Source organism: Emericellopsis atlantica (assembly GCF_019669845.1).
Source record: "Emericellopsis atlantica unplaced genomic scaffold F5Z01scaffold_4, whole genome shotgun sequence".
NCBI classification, from domain to species: Eukaryota; Fungi; Ascomycota; class Sordariomycetes; order Hypocreales; family Bionectriaceae; genus Emericellopsis; species Emericellopsis atlantica.
Genome location: NW_025764706.1, coordinates 500700 through 513209, shown reverse-complemented (window position 1 = coordinate 513209; position 12510 = coordinate 500700). Strand labels below are relative to the sequence as shown.

At 56.1% G+C, this 12510-nt stretch overlaps 6 protein-coding genes across 6 annotated transcripts; 3 read left to right on the top strand and 3 right to left on the bottom strand.

Annotated features, from left to right (window-relative positions):
- Positions 1–506: 506 nt before the first annotated feature.
- Positions 507–1274, top strand: F5Z01DRAFT_671120 (uncharacterized protein; the record flags this gene model as incomplete). The annotated part of the gene is made up of 1 exon (XM_046264658.1): positions 507–1274. One exon carries the CDS (start codon positions 507–509, stop codon positions 1272–1274), a length of 768 nt encoding a protein of 255 aa, XP_046121448.1.
- A 164-nt stretch (positions 1275–1438) lies between these two features.
- On the bottom strand, positions 1439–1995 carry F5Z01DRAFT_616442 (peptidyl-prolyl cis-trans isomerase-like 3; the record flags this gene model as incomplete). Its single annotated transcript, XM_046260917.1, has 2 exons — positions 1439–1861; positions 1918–1995. 2 exons carry the CDS (start codon positions 1993–1995, stop codon positions 1439–1441), a joined length of 501 nt encoding a protein of 166 aa, XP_046121447.1.
- A 115-nt stretch (positions 1996–2110) lies between these two features.
- Positions 2111–3024, bottom strand: F5Z01DRAFT_393542 (uncharacterized protein). Its single transcript, XM_046259493.1, has 2 exons — positions 2937–3024; positions 2111–2888 (listed from the first exon to the last, which is right to left on the bottom strand). Exon 2 carries the CDS (start codon positions 2884–2886, stop codon positions 2227–2229), a length of 660 nt encoding a protein of 219 aa, XP_046121446.1. The 5' UTR covers positions 2887–2888; positions 2937–3024; the 3' UTR covers positions 2111–2226.
- A 663-nt stretch (positions 3025–3687) lies between these two features.
- F5Z01DRAFT_679550 (uncharacterized protein) lies at positions 3688–5012 on the top strand (the record flags this gene model as incomplete). Its single annotated transcript, XM_046265537.1, has 3 exons — positions 3688–3780; positions 3837–4702; positions 4784–5012. The coding sequence occupies 3 exons, from the start codon at positions 3688–3690 to the stop codon at positions 5010–5012; spliced, it is 1188 nt and encodes a 395-aa protein (XP_046121445.1).
- Positions 5013–5794: 782 nt separating this feature from the next.
- F5Z01DRAFT_733928 (uncharacterized protein) lies at positions 5795–8536 on the top strand. Its single transcript, XM_046266749.1, has 3 exons — positions 5795–6380; positions 6440–6994; positions 7043–8536. Exons 1-3 carry the CDS (start codon positions 6063–6065, stop codon positions 8234–8236), a joined length of 2067 nt encoding a protein of 688 aa, XP_046121444.1. The 5' UTR covers positions 5795–6062; the 3' UTR covers positions 8237–8536.
- F5Z01DRAFT_646133 (uncharacterized protein) lies at positions 8520–12308 on the bottom strand. The gene is made up of 2 exons (XM_046262887.1): positions 12041–12308; positions 8520–11939 (listed from the first exon to the last, which is right to left on the bottom strand). The coding sequence occupies exon 2, from the start codon at positions 11865–11867 to the stop codon at positions 8925–8927; it is 2943 nt and encodes a 980-aa protein (XP_046121443.1). The 5' UTR covers positions 11868–11939; positions 12041–12308; the 3' UTR covers positions 8520–8924.
- Between the last annotated feature and the right edge of the window lie 202 nt (positions 12309–12510).

Here is a 12510-nt window from a genome sequence, read left to right as displayed (position 1 = left end):
GCCGATAATTTTTGGGACTTGTAGTTAGCATATGGTTGTGTGGCGGTTTGAAATAGGTTGTTATTTCATGGGTAGAGAGAGCTTAGACCGCTACAGGGCCGATCGCGCGCACGTCATTGCTGCGCGTCAAAGAGATGTTTGTAGATGGACGGCCGCACACATGTCGGTTTTTTCACAGGTGCATGCACATTATTCTTGACTGTTCTCCATTGTATTTTGCATGTTGTACAATGTTCTTGTGCACATGTGGGAAGGGTCAGGTTGTTCACGGCAGTGCCACTGGTCGGGAGACGCGAACAGTCTCCAAGTCTTCGCGACAAGAACAGCGACCTTGACATGGTGAAGACGATAAAGAGGGCATGTTGGCACATTGATGTTCATGTTTGGGCTCCTAATCTACAGCATTCACAGCTTGACTACTGACTCTGGAAGTCGGTTTCGGAGCTGCCTAACCAGTGAGTATCTGTACCCCATCGTCTCGGCTAACCATCGTCTTCTCGTCCCAGATGTCTGACTTTCCCGTCCGTCTCCGCATCAGTTTCCCGGTTGTCCGTGGATATGCTTACGAGCGCACAGAGATCGCACTCGCCTTCCGCGAGCGGGGGATGGTCGACCAGCTCATGGCCGCCGTCGCGGCAAGGACCGAACAGGCCTTTTACGAAGCACCAAAGAAGCCCACCAAAACGATGACCATTGAGCGGAAGCGAAATGGGGAAACAGAGGCGCAGCACGTCGGTCGGAACAGACAGGAGACGCTGGAGATCCTGGAAGGGTTGCGCATCGCGGAGCGGGATTTCGAATTCGGCAATCTGCTCGACATGTATGTCCCCGGCTTCCTGTATCTGATGCAGAGAGACTACTACACGGAAGACGTCTGCGACGAGCTCGGGATGCAGCCCGCGCGGCACTTTCCCGACATGCCCAGGAAAAAGGGCCAGTGCGAGCGCAGCTTTGAGCTGCGGCACCTGTTTGACGTGATCGTGTCGCGGCTGCCCTTCCGCGAGGCCATGGAGTTCCCGGACTACGACCCCGGCATGAAGCCCATGCTGCTGTCGCTGGGTCGGGCGGACGAGACGGGGGCGAGGAGGATCACCCACAAGTACCCGATGGAGATGCGGACGGTCGTCGAGGTGCAGGCCATGTTCATGGACTGGTCGGTGCGAGACGAGGAGAGGACGTTGCTGTGGATAGGGTATGACGGCGACGGGTCGCTGCCGCGCTCTCTTCGTTTGGGATCGGCGCTGGAAGTCGAGTGGGGATCTGACATGTTTTGAGGGTTCTTGAACAGGTACGTCGAGATAATTGATGGTGAGTTTCTGCTTCTTGACGTTGTGTCCGTGTTGATGTCGAGGCTGGACCTCGTTCGCTCCTCGATGAAAACAGCCTGCCCCTTGTTCAATCGTTTCTCATGCCGTGTCATTGTGTCGCTTTGAAGTGCTCAGCCAGCCAGCGGATTGGCATGGATCGTGACTGAGTCAATACGGACCGTCTCCTTGGGTCGATTCTTCTTGTCGACCTCTACAGCCTCCATCTTGGCGAGTGTCGCCAGCCCCTCGTCCCCAATCACCTTGCCAAAGACGGTATTGAGGCCATCCAGATGGGGCGCCTTGTCGAAGAGGATGAAGAACTGCGAGCCGTTTGTCGACGGGCCCTTGTTCGCCATGGACACGACGCCACGACCGCCGTGCTTCAGGGCTGGGCGGATCTCGTCCTCGAACGCGCCGCCCCAGATGGACCGGCCGCCCTTGGGGTTCTCGGGGGTTGGTGTCGCGGGGGCGCCGGTCTGTGCCATGAACTTGGGGATCAGGCGGTGAAAGGGGGAGGCATCGTAGTAGCCCGACGCACAGAGCGCGAGGAAATTCTGCAGAGACGGTGAGTACGCACACGGTTTAGGAGCACGCTGGCTATGAGCTTTACCTCTGCTGTCTTGGGCACGCTTTCGCAAAACACCTCGATCTTGATGTCGCCGTGGGTGGTGTGGAGAGTGACGGACATGATTGTGCGCGTCGTCGTCGTCGTCGTGGGGGTTGTCCGAGAGAGTGTAAGCTGTTGCTGTCGCGACGAAACAAAGTTTTGCTGTGAGAGAGTGCCAAGTGAAATAAGAAGGGATTCGCGGTGCTTGATGGCCCGAGCACGCGACCCCGCATACGGGTAACCTACCGTCGTCACGCATTAGCCTGGGCATTCTCGCTTACACTCCCAGAACATCTTGAAGACCCTGCCAGCTCAAAGAGCCCGATATATCCCAGGCGACATGGACTTGAGCTGTGCATGGGGCTTGCTGACATGTTCATTTCGGGCACAGGAAGGGCGTCTGTACGGACTCATGAACCCGGAACCCAAGAACAGCGTCCTCGACCTGTTGTTCTGGGACTCGTTCACTGTCTCACCACAGCACAGACATTTGAGCCACCCACTCAGCGGCAGCACGTGCGTCGAGGAGTGTGTAGACACAAATAAGCATAGCTGAGCTAATTGTTGCCGCAGGCATGGCGAATCCTGGGAATACGTACATGCACGCATTGTCAGCCCTGTGTGCCCAATCGGTGCCAGCAGGCTAGCACCATGACTGCATCTCTTTGCTGACGCCCCTTGCCCAATCCCAATGTAATCAGACGGTCTAATGTTGGGCGACAAGAGGATAGCGGGTGCATCTGGGGCAGTAATCAACTTTAGCAGGGCAACAAGGCACCATTGACTGTGTAAAAAGGTAGGGCTTGTGTTAATGGATGGATACTGTCTGTGTAAGGTACCTGACCTTTGGCTCAAGTCGTCACTGACGACTCCAGTCGAGAAGCACTGCAAAAAGACGAAAACCACAGTGATTAATAAATTAAACCAATGTTTTGCGGAAATCGCATAGATCCTCCGCCCTGTCTCAGCCATCCCTCCACTCAGCTTAGCACTGCCTTACTGTAGAGCTGGAACAAGCATACCTTAAGGTAACATTAGGTAGTCATCATAGAAACGCTAAGCCGAGTCGTCATGACACAATTCCATTGCGCAGACCACTCCGTGACAATGTGACCCTGTCCCCGACCAGACCTCTGCGCGCGCATTCAACGTTGGCTTGACCACGAGCCCTGCCGTCCGTCAGCACGTCCCGTTTCCTCTTCAGGGTCCAGTCTTTCGTCTGCACTCTGCAAGCACACGGACGGGCGCCTGGTCTGGGCGCACCTGGACATCATCTCCGTCCCATACTCCAACAACCTCCAGTCGTCGCTCCAGTCCCTTCTCACCCGCAAGCCGCTGACTTGTGCGACGACGATGCACTGGATTTCCTGCAACGCCTAAAGCTCGACCTATAGACAGACATTCGCTCCTCTTTGCTGCCGGTCCCAGGCACCCCGTCCACGCCACCCTCCTTCTTTGCGACGCCCAGTCCTCGAGCCTCCAGTCCGACGACGATTCCAAGTCCCAACCCCGCCTATCTCTAGTAGTGCATCGCACGCGCTGACCGCGATCGATCGACCACGACGACCGTTCAAAGGGTCCAGACACCTCGAGCACAGCAATTATCGAGTCCTCTAGCCCTGGGTCTACTCGCACGCCAATTCCACCACTTGCACCCCCAATCCCGGCCCGCATCGCGGCGCTCCCGCTCCTCCACCCAGCACCTCCAAGGTCGCGTGTGGCTTTGTCACCAACTCGAGTCAGCTGCCCGGCTGGGCGAGCGACATTACAATCATGGCTGCTGTCCTCGCGCCGGCCAGCGTGAGGGTCTCGGGGCCGCCCAACAGCAGCTTTCTCGTGGGCTACCCAGGCATCTCGGCCACCTTGGTACGACACCCTGCCCGCCCCAATCGCTCTGCTTCACCACTAACACTCCTGTGTAGCCGCGCATCGAGGGAAAGGTCGAGATCCGCCCAGGCGTAGGGTACTCCATGCCAGTGCCGGTGTCTCTAGTTCGAATATGTCTTCTACGGAAAGAAACGATCCACCCCGACGCCGACAACCTTGCCAAACGACACCTGGGAACACCGAGACGCGAAACAATGGACGTTGTGGGGAAGGAAGTGCTGCTGTTCCGCTGCTCGACCGGCAAGGAGGCGGAGAGCGTCATAGCCATGGACCTACCCTTCGTCCTCTTCATACCCTTTGGTCGTGGCGGCGAGGAGACTAACCGTCGCATACCTCCCGCTTCACTACAGCTGCCGAACCGGACGGCGGAAACACTCTACGAACTCGTGGTCACCGTGCAGCAGGGCCACAGCAGTCAATTCAAGTACAACTTTCCCATGCCGCTTCGGCGCTACGATACCTTGTCCACCTTTGGCATGTACAACAAGCCCGAGACGAAGCTCGTCACCAACGACAGCGTTGTTCACCTGGGAATCAACCTGCCGCGATGGAGCTACGGGCCTAGTGATCCCATCACCGTCTACATCAAGCTATCGCCAAACCCAGATTGGCTCAGCAAAGCCAAGCGCGTCACCATTGACAAGATCACACTCACAATCGAAGAGGAGATCACATTCAATCCCGAGGGGGACGAGCCGACTAAGAAGATCAACAAGATATCAAAGCAGGTTCAGCAGGTCAAAACCAAGCTTCCCGAGGCGGGCTATGCCACGAACATGGGCCTCTGCTTCCCTTCAAAAGATTTACGCGACCCCGATGGAGTGGTCAAGCGAGGGAAACCGGGCTTCCCCATGTACGAGGTCCAGTCATTCACCACCACATCGACACTGTACAAGATTGAGTTTTATCTCAATATCAAGGTAAGCACAGACTCTGTTGTCCGGGAATGATCCGCTAATCCCTTGCGGGTGAACCTGAGTAGCGCTCGCGATGTGAGCATACGACAGCCGATCGTCATCTGCCCCCTCGACCAACAGGGCTGCAAGGAGGAAATGGACGCCATCGAACAGGCCGCAAAGGATGCCTCCCACGTCGACCCAAACAACCCCATGCTGCCCGCTCATTCCATCATTTTAGCAAGCGACCGCGATTCATTACGAGCACTGGGGCTGTGCATGGTTGGAGGTCAGAAGAAGCCGCTCATTGAATGAGAGGATTGGTGCAGGTTGCAGATTCATCTTCCACGACATGACTGCATTCTACGTTACTATATTCCAGCACGCCAACAGCAGCGCCAAGGCGACCGCGCACGAGGGGGGCAGCAGCCCCGCGCAACCGACACAAGTGCTCATAGCACCGCCGCCACCGACACTCATGGTCGATTCTTGCAGGTTGAGCGAGAACTGCACGGCGCGGGTTGATGATTTGTACGAGGAGTTCTACGGACGGTCTCTATACCCCCCGGAAAGACCAGTCACGGCGTCCCGAGCATCGTTACCGGGGTATCACACAGAGACGGAGCGTTTCGTGATAGCATGGCGTACATTGGCTACACGCCGGATTTTGCTTTCGATATATCGGCTTTAGGAGAGCCAGATGTCACGGTTCAAGAGCACTTGATCGAGATGTTGTGTTCAGGGGTACACATGCGTCAACCTGTCAACCTGTCAACCTGTGCTGGCGACATGAGGACGCCTCCTGACGAGTTCAAGTTGATACCTCCGATATCCCTGAGTTGGCTTGAGAGCTAATGTACATACAGTTGAGCTTTCCGTAGCCCCAGATCCTCAAAGCTAGTAGGCCAGTGTATGAAAGAAGCTCGAGCATTTCATTCTCCTGCGTGAGTGCGTGCAGTAGTCGCGTCAGATAGCTGAATTCTGGGCGCGTGCTGTTTCTCAAAGATCACCCCGGGAGCTACTTCCCAGCTGAAGTGCTTCCAAAGTGAGCCCCTGTCTCGCAATGAATCCAGGCCCTCACCGCCGACGGTCACGTTCACGTTCACACTCACGCTCACGTCAGGTGTGTACCAGGTATGAGATGAGACGAACCTAAAGGGTGTGACTCCTCGGTTGCCTAAGGCAAGCCCCCTCTCTGCTATATCTTCAGCTTCACACTGCCCTGCCCTCCCTCCTTTCTTCATCATCATCTTCTTCATTTCCAGTGTGATTCTGTTGTGTCCCAAGAGCTCCAACTTGCCTAGCACATTAGCACACCGCCCACCAAAAGCATCCTAGGCTGACTTACAAAGTATCTGAGCCCAAATGGCCCCCGGCCTGGGAGAAATTGTGTCCTTGTACACGCAAAATGGGCCTTGCTATGACTGGCAGCCAAATCGAGACGCCGCATTACTGGAGAGATATGGCAACAACAAGATGCTACCCCCACATCATAAATTCGACACATGCGAACAAGCCCTAGTTATTCTGGGCCAGAGCATTAAGCATAGCGCCCACGTCGAAATCAAAGCAGCGAATAAGCTCCGGGGACTCGCCCTTCAGGCACAATTTGTCAGAAAGGCCGATTCAAAACCCGGCGCCACGACCAGATACATGGCGTTCATCCGTGTCCCCACCGACTTCGTAAGTCTTACGTCGCTTGACAAGTGGAATGACTCTTTGCTGATTCAATAGGTACACAGTATACACAGTTTCCGTTCCTCAAAGCGAGGGCTGAAGTACCCGAGTCTTCTGCCAAGCACAATGGTTTGGTCACAGGGCGAGCGTCCATCGACGTCTGCTTTGAGCCTTTCAAGGCCCATGGTCCAGAGCAAGAGGACAGCCGTATTTTTTGGCCAGGAGTCGTCTACCGGCACCGCGACGTCCGTTCTGAGGGCCCAACTGGGATTGGCTACCTGGTATTACAGGTTGACCGGGCTACTTCTCACAAGGCAGCGAGCACGGAGTCGAAAGTGTCACCATCAAATACCTACACTGTGTACAAAGCACAAGGACAGGCTTTCGAGACCATCTATCTTCGCAAACACCCGGTTCCACATACTGCGAAGACGATAGTGATGGGTTTACACCAGCTCTTTAGCCCAGCTGTCAGGGCAGAGCTTGAAGGTCTTGTGCCAGACGAACAGCCTCCACTGTTCCCCCATAGCGGAGTTTATGGTCACAAGTACAAAATAGGGGCTTGGAAGTTACCCCCGTCTCCCCCAGGAGGTCCTGCACAACAGTACCCGGCTATTCTTGTAAGTCAGATTCTAATCGGAGATGCATCGAGCTAACATAATGTCCAGGGACTGCAGGTCGGACAATCCCCGACAGCAGACCATGTTCGATCTGCCATGCTGCGAGCCTACATCATGGGCCAAGATCCGGCGAAGATTCTCTCCTGCGTGATAGGATACCTCAGCGAATCCGAAGTGACTCGTCTCCAAGAAGCGTTTGGAGCAGTCGATAAGCAGGCTTTACAGAGCTTCAACATCTTCAGCGCATGCAGACATCCAGAACTACGGGACACCATTCTCCGCTCAACGCCTCACGACCAGAGCTCAGCCAGCCTTCCACCTCTCCCACCCTCATACATGGGCATGATTACTTTTGTTGGCAGTAGATCACAAAAACATGTCACTGCAACCACTTTGCTCATGCTAGCATCTTTGGGTCCGGTATTCGCGACGGCTTCGAGCAATTTCGTAGCTAATCGGTTCGCCGAGGGCTTACAACACGAGTCAGGAAAGGTCATGGAGCAATTAAACAGCCTACAAGGGGGCAGCAGGCCCAAAGTCCGGTCTCCTCTAGTCGTCAGAGGGTTTGCTGTTGAGCTTGAGCTTCTTGAATTCATGGAGCTTGTCAAGGCGAGATGGAGACGGAAGACCGGCATATCCCCCCATGTCGCTGCCGGCGCGTGGCAGAAGTCGCTGTCACTCTGCGAGTGGCTCTTCAAAGTCACCAAGATCCTGAATGATGATCTCAAGGACACGGATCACGCGGCGCTTTTCACACTACGCGAGGCCATTCAAAAGACGGACTTCTATCGACCGCTCAGAACTTTCCTCGTACGTCATCACGCCTGGCCCGCCGAACAGGCCGCAACACGTTCGTCAACGTCGACCCCACTGAGTAGTCCTGGAAATGTCGGCTTGGATGACGACGTCTCCAAGGTTCTGAAAGAGGCATGTGTCTTTCTAGTGAACCACTGCTCCAGCCTATGCACAACGCCAACAAAGTCTCACAAGCCGCTGTACCGCGACTTCAAGGCATCTGCCAAAGCCATCGCGATTGTGGACGCAGACAACGTGACGCGTCCCGAGGCGGTGTTGGTGATCGGCGACAAGATGCGGCCCTGTGTGATGGGTGGATTCACGCCTGACATGTACCCGAGGCCGAACATGGCATTTCCTCCGCCGCAGAACCCTCTGTATGCGGACATGAACCTGTCCCTGCTGGCCGCGCACCAAGAAAATGGCTTCTTTTACATAAGCTGCTGAGTCAAGAGCTTGTGTCTCTCAAATGCGTGGTGCAGTTGTCTCGGGCAGTGACGATACAAGGTGGTGTCCAAGTCGAACGATGATTTTGCTTTACTAGAGTCGCTAGCAGGAATTATGGTTTCAGTCATTTCGAGAAGCTCTTTCTATCCATTCAAGATATAGATGAGGGCGAGAGGCGGGCACTCCGAGAGTTTGGCATGCAGTGGATAAGCTCCCTATCATGTGTACAGTGGTCAGAACGGCAGGGTTCGGAATCTCAAGGGCCTGTAGTTTGCCATGATGAGAATAATTGAATGTGGCTATTATCGAAAGTGCTGATGCATGAGTGCTTATTTTTGACATGTTATGTCTGAACGACCCCAACATTGGCATTCAGAACTCCCCCCAAGCATCACGTCCTCAATGTTATTGTTGCCCCTTTTTGAGCACCCAGCTGGTAAATGCTTCCACTCATTGAGATTCTGGTTGCTTGGACGCTGGAACAAGGTTTCCTTCTTTTCGTATGGATTAAGTGTATGGACCCCTCGCATTAGAAGGATACATCACTCGTGACCACGATGTTGCATTAATGGATTATTCTGACCGCTGCGTAACCGTCAGGGTGTATCATATCGCTAATAATAATAATAAGACAGCCAACTAACTACGTCCTACGTCCTAGCCCTGCCATGGCACGACGCGTGCCGATCTATGGCTTCACGCGTCGTCTCTTGGTGGTGCCAGAAGTCATGTCTCCGTCGGCGGCGAGCTCGTCCTCCTCCTCCGCCGTGTCGTCCGCCGGCGTCGCGACGCTGCCCGGTCGAGGTGTCGACGAGGGCGCCGGGCCGGACCTGTCCTTCTCTGCGGCGCGCAGATCGCCCATTTGCTTCTCCACCTCGATGAACATGGCCTGCGTATTGCTCACGACGGCATTCTCGTCGAGATGATAGCCCAGAACGTCGTCGTCCTCCTCCTGCGTGCGTCGCATGAAGGCCTGCCCCGGCCCACGGTTGGGATCGGGGTTGTACATGATGGCATTGCAGAACATGTGGCATAGCTCTCGCTCAAGCTGGGCACTGTTGATGATGCCCTTGGGCGGGCGCAAGTCATCCGAGATGGGGAGCCAAACACCAGGAGTGCCCGGGTCACCGTTGGGCAGATTGGCAGCCGCCTGGGTGGCCGCTTGGTTGCCCCCCTTCACGGCTGCGCGGATGGCTGTCATGTCCTGAGGCTGCAGAACGATCTGACGATAGTTAGGCGCGTCCCGTTCGCGCACAGGTTTGAGAAACATGTTGCCGTCACGGTGGGAGGCAATCTGGTCCAGCGCTTGGTAGCTAACCTTGTGGAATCCTCGAGTCCAGAGCACCTGCGTGGGTGGGCCAGGCGGCTCCAGTGGCGTCTCTTGCCTCTTGCGCTTCAAGATCCGCGACACACTACCGGGAGTTGCAAAGTTTCGATGAGCCACGCTCTCGTCAGCCGTGGTATCACCTCCCTCTTCATGGCCTGATGTTTCGTCCTTGACCTTTGGCATGGTGTCAGGATGATCCAACGCAAGCTCGTCGGTCCCCGACACAACAGAGTCGCTGCGCCTGCGTCCCTCGCCCAACGGCGTGCCCGTCGCTTCGCGTAGCTTTCTAGTGCTTGTTCTCTTAGTTCTCCGCCCCGATTGGGCAGGCAAAGGTAGCTTGTTTGAAGGCGCTGTTGGTGTTTGCAGGGGCGGTGGCGCGCCTAGATGAGACTGGGTTGTCCAGCCTGGCGCCTTACGCGGCACTGGCAGTGTGGTAGACTGCGGTTTCGGTGGGCTCAGCGGCTCCCATGCGGGGCTCTCTACTTCACCCTGTAAATCAGTAGGCTTCGGCGTGGAAGGCGTGGGTGATCTTGTCCAGCTCGTAATTAAACCGCCTTTGGTGGCCGGGAGCCCAAGCTGCAGGGGCGTAGTGGGTAATGATGCTGCTGCGGCACTGACCCGCCTAGGGACAGGTGTCGCAGCTTGACGTAGCACATGGTCCGGGATAGCTGGTCGGGGTTGCTGGGGGCCGTGCGCGGGCGCCATAGGCTTTTGATCCTTTGGTGCCTGTTGGGGAGTTGGTGTACCGGCGCCTGTGGGGGGCGAAATACGTTGCCCAGGAGGTAGTTGACCTGGTGGCCATCGTTGGGGAGGTGCAGCCAATCCATTATGAGACTGCGGTAAGGGGGATGCCGCCGCAATAGGTCGAGGTTGCGGTGCCAACTGTGGTTGTTGCGGTTGTATGGGTCGATGAGGAGGAGGCACGGGAGTTTTGGTCCGCGGCCGGGGCTGAGGTGACGCTGCCGATCCAGCGTCGGCGGCTCGAGCTGTCGCTGCTGGGATCTGAGGCACTACTTGACCTGCATTCTGAGGAGCTACCAACACTGAACTCGGCTGAGATGGTTGATGAGGTGGAGGTTGGGACTGAGGTTGATTCTGTTGCGCGAGAGGCGGCTGTGATTGTGGTTGCTGAGACCCAGGGGCAAAGGCCTGGCTCTTTTGTTGATACTGGCCTTGCTGCTGCTGCTGCCACTGCTGTTGATGCTGCGCGTACTGTTGAGGCGTGGCAGCTCTGGGCGCAGCCGGTGATGGTACTGGACGCGGTGGATGCTGTGGATGCGGCACCGCGCCAGGCGGCTGATACGGCTTCTCCCACTTGAGGCCACCCTGACCGGGGACATTTGCTACACCTGCGGGTTGAGGCGCTATGCTACCCTCCGCAGAAGCTGGCACCGGTGTGGTGGCGTTAGGTCGCGGTGATATCGGAATTTTGGCCGGATGCTGCTGCTGGGGCGCTTGTAGCACTCGTTGCGGCTGTTGGTGGGCGCTGTTAGGCGCTTGAAGAACCGGGCTGGCAGTGCCTGCTGGCTGCCCTTGCAACGAAGAGGGCGTACGGACGGGGCCAGAAGGGATGGCTGGAGAAGGTTGCGCAGGGTGTTGCGCAGGGAGAGCGATTGGGGGGTTCGGCGTGGGAGGCTTTGGCTGGACAGCCGGACTGCTAACCGCTTGACCTCGAGCTGGCGCAGTCTGCGCGGATGGAACCGGTGGCGGATGGGCTGGCGTGGCTGTCGGCGGAGGCACAGGCGTATTGTGTGGGAGCTTGGGCGTCGCTGGCTTGATCTCCTTGGGCGACAATGCCGCTTGCGCCTGTCCATTCTCCCTCGCCAGCCTCTTAGACCGCTCCGCTTGGTTCTTCTCCAACACGTAAATCTCCCTCTGCGTTTGGTCGTAGTCGTCCTCCTTTTGCCGAATCTCCTTGACCTTTTGCGTCTTGTATCGCTCCCATAGCCGATCGATGATTCTGGGGACTTTCTCGAGGTTTTCCGCTAGATCCTTCAGCGTAGCCGGTGGCGAGCTCCCATCCAGTTTCCTCTTCCTGGTGCCACCCGGTGACGTTGCGCCATCCCCATTCAGGATGCCATGGTCCTCAATCAACAGTTCCTGATGCAGCGTTGTAAAGAACCATTTCTCGAGCGCGTCCGAATGCAGCCGCTTCACGTCAAAGCTCTCCCCCGTTTTGATAAACTCATTTTTCAGAAGTCGGTCCGAGATGCGCGGCCATGCTGCTGGCTCGACGCCCTCTTGGAGGACCGACTCCCACAGTACCAGCGACTCGAGGTGGGTATATGTCGACAGTTGATTCATGCCCTTGCTCTGAATGGGTCCGCCTCGCCAGCGATCGAGATGCTTCGGTAGGAGATGGATTGGCGCCACGATCTACGCAGACGTAACAAACGTGTCAGCGATTCAAACTTTGAGGCTGCGGATTGGCGCGACGTGGCATCGCTGCAAGGCTGTTCTGGGGCAGAAAGACGTACAGGCAGAGTGGCCTGAACACCCCAAGTCGCAAATGTGTGGCTTTGGCGCCTATCATCGGTTATGGCGCGTTATTGAGCTCCCAGTCACGGTCGCGCTCGTCTTGTTGATGGTCGTGATGATTTTTGCGATAATCACGTGATTGGTTCGCGACGATCGGGATGCGATAAGGATGAAATGGGAAAAGTGGAAATGAGGAAGAGAAGACGTTCATCAACGCCGACGGGCTTGGGATCGATCGCCTGCTCACCAGCGCTAGCATGTCACGTGCTCTCATCGTGAGCTACCGAACGAGTCGGACAATCAGAACCCCAAGGTAAATGTAGGACAAGACGTTGCAAAAAATCTCCCACTGGAGATCCTGAAGCAGGATTCAATGTGTGGACAGTTGCAAGCATGCGGCTATTATTGATGGATTAGGTCACAACAGCCATTGATGTAAACAGCGTTTCGAACCCCTGACACACACACA

Bases quoted from the DNA above. Each gene is read 5' to 3' on its own strand.
- F5Z01DRAFT_646133 (XM_046262887.1), bottom strand. From the start codon at position 11,867: ATGAATCAACTGTCGACATATACCCACCTCGAGTCGCTGGTACTGTGG.
- F5Z01DRAFT_393542 (XM_046259493.1), bottom strand. From the start codon at position 2,886: ATGGCTGAGACAGGGCGGAGGATCTATGCGATTTCCGCAAAACATTGG.
- F5Z01DRAFT_733928 (XM_046266749.1), top strand. From the start codon at position 6,063: ATGGCCCCCGGCCTGGGAGAAATTGTGTCCTTGTACACGCAAAATGGG. The intron at 6,381-6,439 runs GTAAGTCTTACG...ATAGGTACACAG, and splicing joins TCCGTGTCCCCACCGACTTC to TATACACAGTTTCCGTTCCT. The intron at 6,995-7,042 runs GTAAGTCAGATT...CATAATGTCCAG, and splicing joins AACAGTACCCGGCTATTCTT to GGACTGCAGGTCGGACAATC.